A 13,796-nucleotide genomic window follows, 5' to 3' on the forward strand; every position below is an offset into this window, starting at 1 on the left:
AGAGTCCAGATTATCACCATGACAGCATCTGAATCAATGTGATATCAGGACAAATGAGATTATGAGTACGACATAGATGATCTGCAAAAATGGTTCATAGAACTTTCTCTATATATTTAAAAAGTTGTCAACTATGCATACATATACAACAAAACCCAATCAAGTATTTCTAAATTAGCACATTGAAATAAAATATTAAATAAAACACAATAACATAACAAACATGACATGACATACATAACACATAACAACGTAACGTAACATAACATAACATAACGTAAAGTAAAGTAACCAACACAACACAACACAAACAAAAAACACAACACAACACAACACAACACAATACGAACATAAACATAAACATAACCAACACAACACAACACAATACGAACACAAACATAAACATAACCAACACAACACAACACAACACAACACAACACAACACAAATAATACACAAGCACAACACATACACAATACAATGACACAAACACAACACAACCCAACACATGACACAAATAATACACACAACACAACCACAACCACAACTACAACGACAACACAACACAACACACACAAAAAACACAAACACAACACAAACCAGCACAACACAACACAGCACAAAACAACACAACACAGCACAAAACAACCCAACCCAACCCAACACAACACAACACAGCACGAAACAACACAACACACACACACAACCAACCACAAAACAACACAACACACACACACACAAAACCACAACCAACACACAACACAACACAAACACATACACATACATAACCACAACCACACAACACAACACAATCCAGCATCACACACAACACACACAACACAACACAACACACACAACACAAACACAACACAAACAAAAACACACACATACAAACACAAACACAAACAAACAAGCACAACGACACACAACACAACACAACCCAACCAACCAGCACAGCAAAAAAACACAACCAACACAACACAGCACAAAACGACACAACCCAACACAACACAACCCAACCCAACCCAACACAACACAACACAACCAGCACAACACAACACAACACAACACACACACACACACACACACACACACAACAAACACAACACAACGCATAACCTAACCTAACCTAACCTAACCATAGCATAGCTTAGCATAGCATTAAAAAAAAATAACAGAATAAAAAAGAAAAAAAAAAAAAAGAAAAGAAAACGAAACAAAACAAAACACACTATATGCTATACAATTATTTCAAAATATTTGTATTTAGGGTTGCGCGGTTTTTAAGAAAAATGCGGTATTCAATATTTTGCTAAATGATGCTAAATATGTTATATAATGTGATACATATATTTCACATTCTTTCTTGGTAAAAAAAAAAATCACTACAATTTTAAAAGTTTACACAGTGATTTCGTGATATACACTACACATGCAATATATGAACATATCATGCAGCCCTAGTTATTCAATTTCATATAAACCCGCCCTGAAATGTCATATCCATCACTTGTGATTGGTTACTTTATTTGTCACTCATTTGGTCTCATCTTGTCTAAGTGGGCAGATGTTGTCTATAGTAAATTGCAGACTAGACCAGACTTTATGTTGATCGTCATGAGTCTGTCTACACAAGACTGTAAAACCACAAGAATGTGATCACGGCAATAATGAGTTTTACCCTCAAACTTTTATGGTCAATAATTACAGAGCAAACATCTCCAGACATGTTCAAACAAACTCACACAAGTTATAAATCAATCACCACAAAGACTTGAGACGCAATGGAGGAAAGTTGCCAAATAAGGCCGTCGTCAGTCCAATCTGACCTTTGCACAGGAAATGTTTGCTTTCAAAAACAAACCAGGGTTCTCTGTTTACAACACAATTCAGAAATATCTTGTTGGTTTTAACAAGTACATACTCTACGTTTTTCTAGTTAAAAAGCATTTTATGGTATGCAAAAAATGTACCACTGTACATTAATGTGAGTCACATGACATCCTTCAACACAAACAAACAGAAGTCTAGAAGTCATTTAAACAGCCGGACTTCATCCGTGACTTTAATCATCTCTGCTATCTGATCCGAAATGACACAAAATGATGTTTAGAATAGAAAATCTCCAAAAGAGTTTCCACGGTAACCGCTGTAAGGCCGGTATGACCACTAACAGCCTCGTATGTTAGTGATGATGTAATCTTTAATGAGCTTTAAATGAGTTTGTTATGAGAAACATTTTGAGGGTCAAGTAGAGTCCAGTTACACAGCACACATTATACTTCTCATTACAGTTGATGCTACAAACATCATTGTAGTGCAGATTAATTCCACTGTTTATCACTAGAGGGCAGCAAAATGACAAACTTGCGTTTCTAACAATAATGAGAGAGAGAGAGAATACGAAATATGCAAGAGAAGATTTGCCCTTCATGGTGTAAAAATGATTTTAGGGTGAAAAGATACAGAAGCATTTTCACGGTGATGATAAAATAAATTTCACAAATGCTTGTTCTAATTTTATCCAAGCAACACACAGTGAACCACAACAATTCCCTTACCACAAACTATCTTTCAGATATTAGCAAAGATTTAAACCTGCAAATCAAATGCAAAACAAATTCATAAATAAAAAATGCATAAATAAAAAATAAAATAAGATACAAATTAGATACAAAATAGAAATTAAAAATGAAATAATTATTAAAAATGATGAAAAATAAAGTAAAATTAATAAAATAAAATTGTAAATGATAAAAATTAAAATGAAATAATAAACAAATATTTAAAGAAAATATATATTAAATTAAAATAAAACAAACAAAATAAAAACGTTTTAAACATTAAAACAAAAAGTAAAAATATGAATATAGTTTAATATAAGATTAATATTCGTTTTGATGGAAATCTTTAGAATAGATAAACTTGTTTATTACAATGGGGTGCCACAATACTTTTGTCCATATATATTTATATATATATATATATATAATAGATAAACTTGTTTATTACAATGGGGTGCCACAATACTTTTGTCCATATATATTTACATATATATATATATATAACGTTCTCATCATATCTCATACTAGCAATTCCCTCTTGACTCATGTGTTGGTTGGGTTGGGTTGGATTACACTGGGTCAGATGATGCTTGTTTGACATTAATGTTGTTCCAGAATGTTGACTCAGCATCCCGTCCTACATGAGATGTGTTATTCTCTATAAGTGCTATAGAAGGTCTTCTTGACATAGCCTACTGTAGTTATAAGACCCCAGCAGCTCTTGTCTACATAAATGGGATGCATACCACCCAGTGAAGGGCTCGCCGTGCAGAAGTCAGTCGCCCGTGAACAGTGATTATGAAGGGTTGCGTGCAATCTGTCAAATTGTCTCATTTACATAATAAACTCAGAAGAGCAGACACTCCAAGATAAACCGCAAGTGTATTCAAGCGGATGTTCAGAAAGAAGTGATTTGCTACGGCAAAAAGGTCACGGGTAAGGTTGCCCAAGAATTGGATCACCATAATATGAACCTCGATATTTTAGTTAACACTGTTTTATATGGAGAAGATTGTCGGTTTTTAAAAACACACTGTATGTGATCGTCAACTCTTTAGTCCAGAAACTCTACAAACAAATGTGAGATTGAATCTGTGGTTTATATTAGTAAACTTTTCTCCTTCGGTGCTTTAAAGGTGTGTAATTATTTGGAGGATCTATTGACAGAAATGCAATATAACATACATAACTATGTCTTCATAGGTGTGTCAAGACCTTACAAAATGAAGCGTTATGTTTTTATTACCTAAGAATGAGCTATTTCTATCTACATACACCGCGGGTCCTCTCACATGGAATTCACCATGTTGTTTCTACAGTAGCCCAAAACGGACAAACTGCTCTACAGAGAGCGTTTCGTAAATACGTTATCTCCTTCGGCAAAGAAGCCAAAAAGTGACGACATTAGTCCTGTGTCAGCCACCGTAGTGCTGCGAAAGGGAAGGAATGAGCCGCTGGTTGCAATTCACAACCTCACCACTAGATGAAGCTAAATTTCAAACACTGGACCTTTAACACAAACAGCAAACAAACAAATGTTGAATAATTTCTCATATGAACAATAACAGCAGAAGCACTGAACTGAGGTCCTGCTCCACCAAAGGTGATTAAATTGTTGTTGTATGAAATCCCCCTTCATTAAAACCGCACGCAAGCACTTTTATCAGTCAAAACACACAAATAAATATGAAAAGCAATTGCTCGGTGTGAAATCCATCTTGTGTGTGTCCTCCAAACAAACGACACAAAAGGGATTTTTGGCTCTTGCACCAGTGTTCGTTTTTCATGGCTCGTGTCATTTGTAGCTCGGCTCCGTCATGGGCAGCCGCCATTTATTTCATTTTCATTTCTGCCGCTGCAATGTAAACCCGCCTTTGTCAGCTCCTTGGTAAAAGTGCTAATGAGTTTCGTGACTAATGAGGAAAGTAATTAGACCAGGATCTCCCGTCATCTTTTCTTCTTCACCGTTTATTAACGTCCAGGTTATTAAAGTTTACATGATATCCAAATTCAAGTTTTTTGGCTTTTAGTTAAATAACAATTCTTCTGTGGAACACAAAAGAAGATATTTGAGAAATGTCTCCGTGGTTTTGTGTCCATTCAATAAAATCAACGGGGTTCAGTGTTCAAAATATCTGCTTTTGTGTTCTGCAGATAAAGAAACTCATACAGGTTTGAAATGACAGGAGGGTGAATAAATGTAGTTTTTTTTTAGCAATTAACAATCTGAAAGTCATTACTCAATAGATTTTGGGTCACTATATAAAAACATGACGCCACAGGTGGCAGGTTGATATGTTTGCATGTGAAGTGATGTGAACGTGAGCTTATGCATGTGATTACAATTCAGGTATCAGAGCAGATTGTGAAATAATTGAGTGTTTGGCTCTATCTGTCGTGTGTGATGACAGCTGAATTGTCTTCCATACGCAATTTCATCTCGCCATCCATCTCTAAAACCGCACTTGTCAAATTTTAATCATCAGGTGTAATGCAAAATTAATTTACATATCACTCAAATTCAAGTATGACACAAATACATGGCACTCGATGTATTCAGACAACATTTCTTTAATACAAAGTCAACATATCTACATACACAGTGGTTTCAAACCAATTATTGTGTGTCCACCAGAAGTAACAGTTTGAAAGCGATAGCACATGGCTTTCGTACGATAAAAACTCATTTTTCTCGTTTGAGATTGGCTTTTTTTCTTCTTTTTGTTGGCCGTTGTATTAACACGTTCACTTTTGTATATTGGTTCGTCATTTAATGTTCCCTAATCAGTTCGACTTGTCAGTTTGGCTCGTGTCGTAGGACAAAAAGTTCTCGAGTACTTCCACCGTTGATTTTGAGTCCAATCGCGCAAGTGTCCGTTAGCTTTTCCAAAGGAAAGTTCATGAAACACACAAAACTCCCAACAGTTTTAAAGGCAGCGCTGGAATTTCCAGGTTCCAAGTTCTCTCGGCTCTCATACTTCGTCCCGTAACGACAAATCCCCAAAGTAAAAAAAATAAAGTAAACAAACATGGCATGCATCCGTAAACTTCTACATCTTTGCTATGAACAACCAATTATAAAAGAATGATTAAGGAGATGGAACAGTGGGGCAGTGGTGAGAGATGCTCTGTATGCTAGCTACGATGTCATGATGCTAATCGCCAAACACGCAACCAATGAAGGCAATTTGCTCTCGCTGCTCGTATGGCATTTGTATAGGCACTGGCCGTGCGCTAGCCCTTCTTCATCCAAATCTAACAACCAAAACTTAGGTAAAAATAGGTCAAAACACCTGTTGCATTATCTTTTACTTAACCAAAAGAGAACAATTAGAAACTATATTTTGCAAAAACGTTTTTTTTTCGCACATTGTGACTTTTTATAACAATTAAGCACATTTCCATTCTCGTTACCACAATGAAAAAAAGTTGCAATGTTAGCACACGATTATTTTCAATTTTCATTTTATTCCCCATTGTTTGAACTTTAAAACCCAGACGGGATGCTTAACCAAAGTAATTTACATTCTTTAAGGAGAACAGCATCTGTTTAGAGTTACATCCATTAAGTGCAAAACAGTTTATTTTATTTGATAATTGAATGTGCATGGTAGTATTTGTTGCGCCACCTTTAATTTACATAGAACAAACAATAATACTATACGATTACTCAATGCATTTGCTTAAGCTTTAAAAAATAATGTCACATGCCAAAAAAATCTTGATAAAATTCCAATTTCTCTCTTTTGATTGGCTTAAATAAAAAAACTGGTCCTTTTAGATTCAAAAGCTCCATCCTTAAGAATGAAAAATGAAGTGGAGACGTGGCACCCCAAGACTTACGGGACAAGAAGAGCCTTCAGTATTTCTCTCACCACTGGGCTTGAGCGTGTGGCCGCTAAGATAAGAAAAGAACGAGTGAACGGGTGAAAAACGAGAGAAATGGAGGGATCGCAGATAAACAGAGCTGTTAGTGTGAGACAAAGTTTCTTTCAAAACTCTGGAAAGTTTTTCCCATTAGCATAAACTTTTTTTGTTTATCTCAGTATTGTTCAAAGACAGAAATCTTGTGGGTCAATTTATACAAATACATATAATATATATTTGTTTATTTACAGTCATTATATCCAGGATCGTAGCTGATATCTAACAAACGACCAAACATTCTGTGGTTGTAAAGTAAATTAAAAAAAGTCATAACGTAAAAAAAGGGTTTTCACAGATATGGGCTGTAACAAAATGTAGTTTATTTTATTTCTTTTTTTTGTTCAATTTCAATGTTTAGTAAACCAATTTTACATCTTATAAAAGTAATACTTCAGTTAATACTAGTATTCCTAATCAATAACAATAGCGATTCAATCTGCCCTTGAAGTCAAGTCAAAGGCGTTCCGGCTCGGACCGCAATGATTCATGGGAAATTTAAGCATTTCTTAAAATGCATTTTCCCAGCTTGCTAAAAAACAAAAACAAGTCATACATGATTTCATACACACAATTCATCATTTTCTGGTGGTATAAAAACGAACGCCCCCTTCTGAAAAATAGAAAAAAAACATTACACAAAAAAGGCTATTCATAAGATCTGGATACATCTTTATATTCTGCATTTAAATATATGTGCGAGTGTGTGTGCATACATCCACGCGTATACACGCACAAACACATCTCACGTAACTCTTCTACAGTGAAAAAATAGAATGTCTTTTAACATAACATGAGCAAAATGAGCATTATTTTTCCTTGCGAATTAAAAAAACCGAGTACAGTATCTTTGTTAAAAAAACAAAAAGATGAAATCAAATGAGTGTTAAACAAACAAAATAATACAACAACGTATATATTTTATCATATGATGTTACAAGAATAAGGCTTTTTTGGAAATAAGATTACACACGGCTCCTTTCATTCTCTCACCAATCAGAACACTCCAAGCACAATTCATTCTTCAAAATAGCCAATCAGTGATTAAGAGGAGACTCCTCCCACTCATGCACATGTACAACAGCCCTACCCACAACAAAACACATCCGAACATAGCTGTACCGATTTGTATAACGATTGCCCGTTTCTTGCTTTTTAGCGAAAATCTGCCGATGGCAAATCTCTCGAAAACTAAATGACTGAATTAAAAAGGGCAGTGCACGTCTTTCTTCGTGTTGGGGCATCGTGAAATGGATAAAGAACCGGGACCAAAACACATTCACTCGAGTCCATCCAGTCCGCTCGATCACAATCCTCACACGTACAGCATAATGGAGCGAAAGCAGCATGTTTGGTTTCGAGAGCGACGGACGAAAAACACGGGTGTTACACAAAAACTTGTTTGAAATCATGGCAATGAACGTTGGTCACTGGGGACACTATAATAATGAAAACAAAAACTTTCCCAACTAAGCCGTCCCAACATGACGAATGATGCAATAGGTTCCTCTCGGCTAAGGTTGCGCTCCCATTGGCTCACAGGAGGATGGAGGAGGAGCTACATCGGCAGAAACGTTTGCTAGAGTGTCCTCAAAACACCGATAAATGCAACTGGGTTTGTAACGTATGACGCCGTTAACGCAGAATGGCTCGAGACGTGTCGAGTCTTTTGTTGGGGACTCCAGAATTACTTCGCAAAGCGGTTGGCTTCTTAAGTGGCTTCAAGGATGGCGACAAGGAGAAGCTTGGAGAAAACATGTGAGCAGCAGAAGTCGTCTGTTTGTACCGTCAAGATCTCCTTTCGTTGGGTTTGAAACACGATTTGAAAACTGTACCTGCGAATTTCCGCCGTAGTAAACGAGGCAAGATTTTGCCACAATCGTAAGTTAACCGTGTATCCAACCAGGTTGAGTTGCTTGTTTCGTTCATTTCTCCACCTGGCTTTTCCTTCATCGTTTTATGTAAAATGTTCAAAGTTCATTTGGATCTAAATGACGCACGCATGTCCTCCACATCAGAACACTTGAGGTAAGGTTAGTGGTCCGACACCTCGATCGTTCCCCTCCTACAGCCTGAGCCGTGACGTTTGCTTCCTCCTCGTGAGCTGGGCGTGTAGGTGGTCCGAGTCAGCCAATTGGAATTATTCGTGACGGCGTTTCCGAAAAGTCGATTCGTTAAAAATTTCCCGTTGTGTTTCCGTATTCGAATGTTGAGTATTTGTCGTCGTTTCAAGCGAGTTCTTATGGCTCAGGAGGCTGTCGGGGGGGGAGGGGGGTTGTGGGGGAGGGCAAACAAAATGGCTTTTTACGTTGCATAGTGATCGAAACTTCCAAGGTACTCCAGAGCTGCCTGATAGCAGAACTGATACTCGTCCTGTAGAGGTGGAAAAAAGGGAACGTGATTTGAAAAGTTCATTTTTTGGAGTACAATAGAGTAACTTAGGATAAATACCAACACAATCTCACTGCAAAAATGTAAGTATTTTGCGACGTGGCTAATTCATACAAATTAGTACAATCTCATCCGTACATTCGGGTTAGGGGTGGGGCTTCAAAATTGCTTTTTCTAACAATTGCACGTTTATGTACGATACACAACGTAGGAATTCATACGAATAAGCCACCTCGTAAAAAACGTACAAATTCCCGTGAGATCAGGTTGGTGAATACCACGGTAAAATGTCTCACCTCTGTCTGCACCATCGCTGGTCGTTGCGTTCTGAGCATTTTGACCGTCTGGAAGATGTCCACCACACCCTCGTAACGCATCCTCTCCAGCACGATACTGAGTGTGATGAAGACTCCGGTGCGACCGACACCAGCGCTACGAAAAAACAGTCGATTATGAGCTCTTGGAATCAAGCATTCACGTACATCAACATTCGTATACTTGTGCCACACACTCCATACTTTCTTTCAAGAGTAGGTAGTACGGCGTTGCGATTAAACCCCACTCAAACGCACAGACGCTGAGCTGGTCTCGCTTTGACAGCGCTTGAAATAGGAGGAGTCTTAAGTCTAATACTCCGAGGCCTCCTTCATAAGCTGCTTTGGTGCCGAGCGTCTTCACCGACCCGACAATAATTGATATGACAACAGGCTTATAGATCGAAAGCGACGCCGATGTTGGGAAAGCGAGGTGAGACGGAAATCGTGCGGTTTGGATTCATTAGGCAGCGACAGTGAAAACAAAACTATTTGGGCATTTCTTTGGTAAAATACTGTTTGGCGATGAAGACAGAAAGGCTAAAGGAAGAATCCAGTCGCTCTCCTGGCAGCCGGTCGCATGGCTCTTCACAGAGTGTGAAATCTGAGGGGCGTGAAGGCACGCCGAATGAAGGGATTTACACTTCCATTCACTGTACGTAATCATGCAATTAATGACAAAACCATGTGTCTCCATTAGATATGAAATCTGTGGGAGAGATGAGCTGAGGACGGAAGAGAGGGATGAGGACACACACAAATACATCACAGAATGAGAGAGAAAGCAAATGGCCGATGGAAGAAGGTGCAGGAACAGCTCAGGTTTGTACAAAAGAACATGAAAGGGTACGTGCGCTCACCTGCAGTGGACCGATATAGGCCCGTCCTGTCCGAACTGCTCCTTGGTTTTATGCACCTGCCCGATGAAGTCTATGAAACCCTCTCCGGATTTTGGCACCCCCTGTTCCGGCCAGTCGGTGAACTGGAACTGGCGCACGGTCCTGGACTGTCCGTCCTGCGAGCGAGACCACACAGAGATAAAGAGATAAATGTCAAGAGCGTTCACGTCAATCACTCTCTGTCAGAACCCTCGCTGGGATCTTTATTCCCGACCAATCCCTTCTTTCACGGCACGAGATGGTTCCCGGATCGGTCAATCAGTGACCTTATCCAAACGGATGCTGACAAGCCCGACGGAGAGCTGCCATCCCGATGCTAGATTACTCGTGAGAGAGAGAGACGACGACCCAACATCAACCCTCCCATCTCGACTCCGCTCGCACTCTCAGTTGTGTCACAGATTTTTTATTCGCTGGAATAACTCTGGGTTAAGGGAAATCGATGGTGCGGCTGGCATGACGAGAGTGGGCTACTGCAGACAGTGCTAAATGGAGTGATCCGGGCGGGTGATCGATGGGCCGACTTGTGCTTTGGAGTACCCCGTGGCGTCGGAGCTGATGGATGAGCGGAGACCTCGACGCCCCTCCGATGAAGGAGAGAGAAGGAAGTCTTTGGCTTTGAAAGAAAAATAATCGAAGGGAAGTTCAGGCTGGACGATAAAATTAGGTTTGGGTTTGAGGAAGGGGCGGGAATGTTCACTTGTCCCTGTGGTGCACATTTCATCTCAATACTTGCCGAATCAGACACATTAGAAAGTTGTCAAAATGTCATTATAATGATCGCGATGTATTCGCAACGCTACAATTAAGCAAATTCTTTTGAACAAGTTTAACAATTTTGGACAGTGTTTTGGTAAAAATCTGTTATTGCTATGCATTGTTATATTGGTTAATGTACATAAATGCTAAAAAATATATTATTATTAGCAATAAAATATAATATAAAAGAATGTATGAATATATAATATTTATTTTAAAACATATACTGTATAACATGATCAAATATGAATGACTATAAATACATAAAATGAATACATGTAAAACTCTTACTTTTGAAATAATATATATCAATATTATTAGTAGTAAAATATAACATATTATCATTATTATGGATCACATATATAATACTAATAAAATATAGCAGAATAAATATATATCATATTTATATTAAAACAAATGACAAAATATTAAAAGATCAAAAAATCTATTAATAAATAAAATGAATAAATGTAATATTATAATACACTATAATATATAACTAATATAAATGTTGATAAAACATAAAATATAATATTAATAAAAGATTTCAAATAAAAAACATTATAAAATATTAATATGATCAATAAATTAACATGAATACATACAATTAATAAATGTAAATATAATATTTTTATATTATTATGATTACTTTTTGCATTACGACAGAAATCAGCCCGATCACAGGTGAATTTGTTCTTGAGAATTATTTTTTAAAGTGGCTCATTCATATGAATTCATAAATATTAGCCACTCATAAAATACTATTTGCCTTGAGATTGTTGAAATGTTTCCCATGAATCAAAATCATACAAACATAAATCTCCTTCTCTTTGATCAGTGCTTTCACCACAAAATAAAACCATGGTGCAAAGTGATTCAGTGAGAAAGCGAGGCGTAAAACAGCCTGAAACCAATGACGTTTGCGATCTGAAGCGTCGAGCGGTGCGTGTCCAATCGTGTGATTGAAAACGTGATTTTAAACGGAGCGACTGCGAGTGCCTCGGCCCCTCTCTTCTGTCCTCTCAATCGGGCCGTCCGGACCCCCTCATCTGATGAAAGCTCTATGAGGTTCAGCGGGCCGGAGTTTGATTACTGGAGAGTCCCGTCTGGATGATTCCATCACAATTAAAGTGCTCGTCTGGAGTGACATCGCTCATCTTCTCCTCCGGTCCGTCCGCCACTTGACCGATGAGGGTTGGACCGCTTGCTCGTTATAACCATATTTCCAAAAACATCTAAATTTCTAATTCATCACATAAAATAAAGCTTTAATAAGCAACACAACTGGACTCACCCGAGCGTCTGTGACTTTAAACTCTCTGAGGATGTACTGAGGCATGTTGTACTCGGCCATCGGGTCCACCACGAAGTACTGATATCTAGCCGAACGCTCGGCGGGCCAATACTGATGACACTTTTCCTGTGAACACACACCATTCACGTTGATTCAATCCCATGACTTGCTGGAGTGTAGAAGGATTTGGCTCTTTTGCATGAGACACTCACCCGGCCCATCTCTCGGAGTTTGGTGAGCATCACTACAATGGTGGAGTTATTCTCCCATAACATCCTCCAGAAGTCTTCAGTGGTCTCTGCTAACGGCCCCTGCGTGGCTATATAAGCTTTCTGTTGTCTGCGGGAATGACAGAGAAAACATGGATGTGAGATGATCTGCGCAGAATCAATGTGAAATGAAGCTAAACTCAGAAGAAAAAGCTCAACTTAATCATAAATATTAATATAGAATAAAGCAATAAAACCAGTTATTATTATTTGTTTAAGCTTTTATTATAGTTTTAAATATTTTAAATGACCATTTATTTACAAATTTTCACTTTGCAAGTTAATTCTAGTTACAGTTTTAGCACTTTTGTCACGCTTTTCTTTATGTCATATTTTACAATAAATAAATATTCATATTTTAAATATAACTTAACTTAATTAAATTAAATTTATTTTTAAGACATTTCTAAGTTTAATTTTTACACCTTTTTATTTTTATGATATTATTTTATATATTATATAATATGTCTTTTTTTATATATTTTTTATTTTGATAAAATATACTGTATATATATATAAAATAACAACCCTGGTCTCTGTTCTTATTTGTTGTCTCACATTTATTTACGACTTTTCACTATGCAAGTTAATTCTAGTTAAATTTTTAGCACTTTGTCATGTTTCTCTTTTTGTCATATTTAAAAAATAAATAAATATTCATATTTTAAATATTATTACAGATTTTAATTCAAATTTATTTTTAAGACATTTCTAAGTTTAATTTTTTACACCTTGTTATTTTTATGATATTATTTTATATGTTATATAATATGTCTATTAATATATTTTTTAATTTTGATTAAAAAAAAATATATATAATAAATAATTAAAAATAAATGGATAAGTCATTTTAGTTCATAACAACCGTGGTCTCCGTTCTTATTTGTTGCCTCACATTTATTTACAACTTTTCACTTTGCAAGTTAATTCTAGTTAAATTTTTAGCACTTTGTCATGTTTCTCTTTTTGTCATATTTAAAAAATAAATAAATATTAATATTTTAAATATTAGTATAGATTTTATTTCAATTTTATTTTTAGATGAATTCTTATTTATTTCTACTTGATAAATTTAGTGACTCATTTGAGTTTATTTCTAAGACATTTCTAAGTTGAATTTTTTACACCTTTTTATTTTTATGATATTTATTTTATATATTATATAATATGTTTTTTAAATATATTTTTTAATTTTTATAAAATATATATATAATAAATAATTAAAAAATAAATAGATAACACAATAGATAATTTTGTTCATGATAACAACCCTTGTCTCCGTTCCTATTGGTTGCCTCAGATCTCTAAATTCAAAAGACTTCTGGGATGTTCTGTGGCTGCAAATCACCATGGATGCAAACGTCTCTTTACCGATAAACAGCA

General features: G+C 36.5%; 1 protein-coding gene across 19 annotated transcripts in view; it reads right to left on the reverse strand.

The window, feature by feature from the left end:
- Positions 1 to 5,116: 5,116 nt before the first annotated feature.
- The window catches only part of ptprsa (protein tyrosine phosphatase receptor type Sa), a 163,830-nt gene continuing 155,150 nt past the window's right edge, over positions 5,117 to 13,796 (reverse strand). For all 19 annotated transcript variants that reach the window (XM_057325738.1, XM_057325750.1, XM_057325744.1 and 16 more), the window contains 5 exons: positions 12,357 to 12,483; positions 12,145 to 12,270; positions 10,053 to 10,207; positions 9,175 to 9,310; positions 5,117 to 8,860 (listed from right to left, as the gene is read on the reverse strand). In XM_057325738.1, the coding sequence (XP_057181721.1) occupies positions 8,792 to 8,860; positions 9,175 to 9,310; positions 10,053 to 10,207; positions 12,145 to 12,270; positions 12,357 to 12,483 (613 nt within the window). In that variant the 3' untranslated portion in view covers positions 5,117 to 8,791. The remainder of the gene's footprint in view (positions 8,861 to 9,174; positions 9,311 to 10,052; positions 10,208 to 12,144; positions 12,271 to 12,356; positions 12,484 to 13,796) is intronic.

The sequence above is a fragment of the Triplophysa rosa genome, linkage group LG25 (genome assembly GCF_024868665.1).
Source record: "Triplophysa rosa linkage group LG25, Trosa_1v2, whole genome shotgun sequence".
NCBI lineage: Eukaryota > Metazoa > Chordata > Actinopteri > Cypriniformes > Nemacheilidae > Triplophysa > Triplophysa rosa.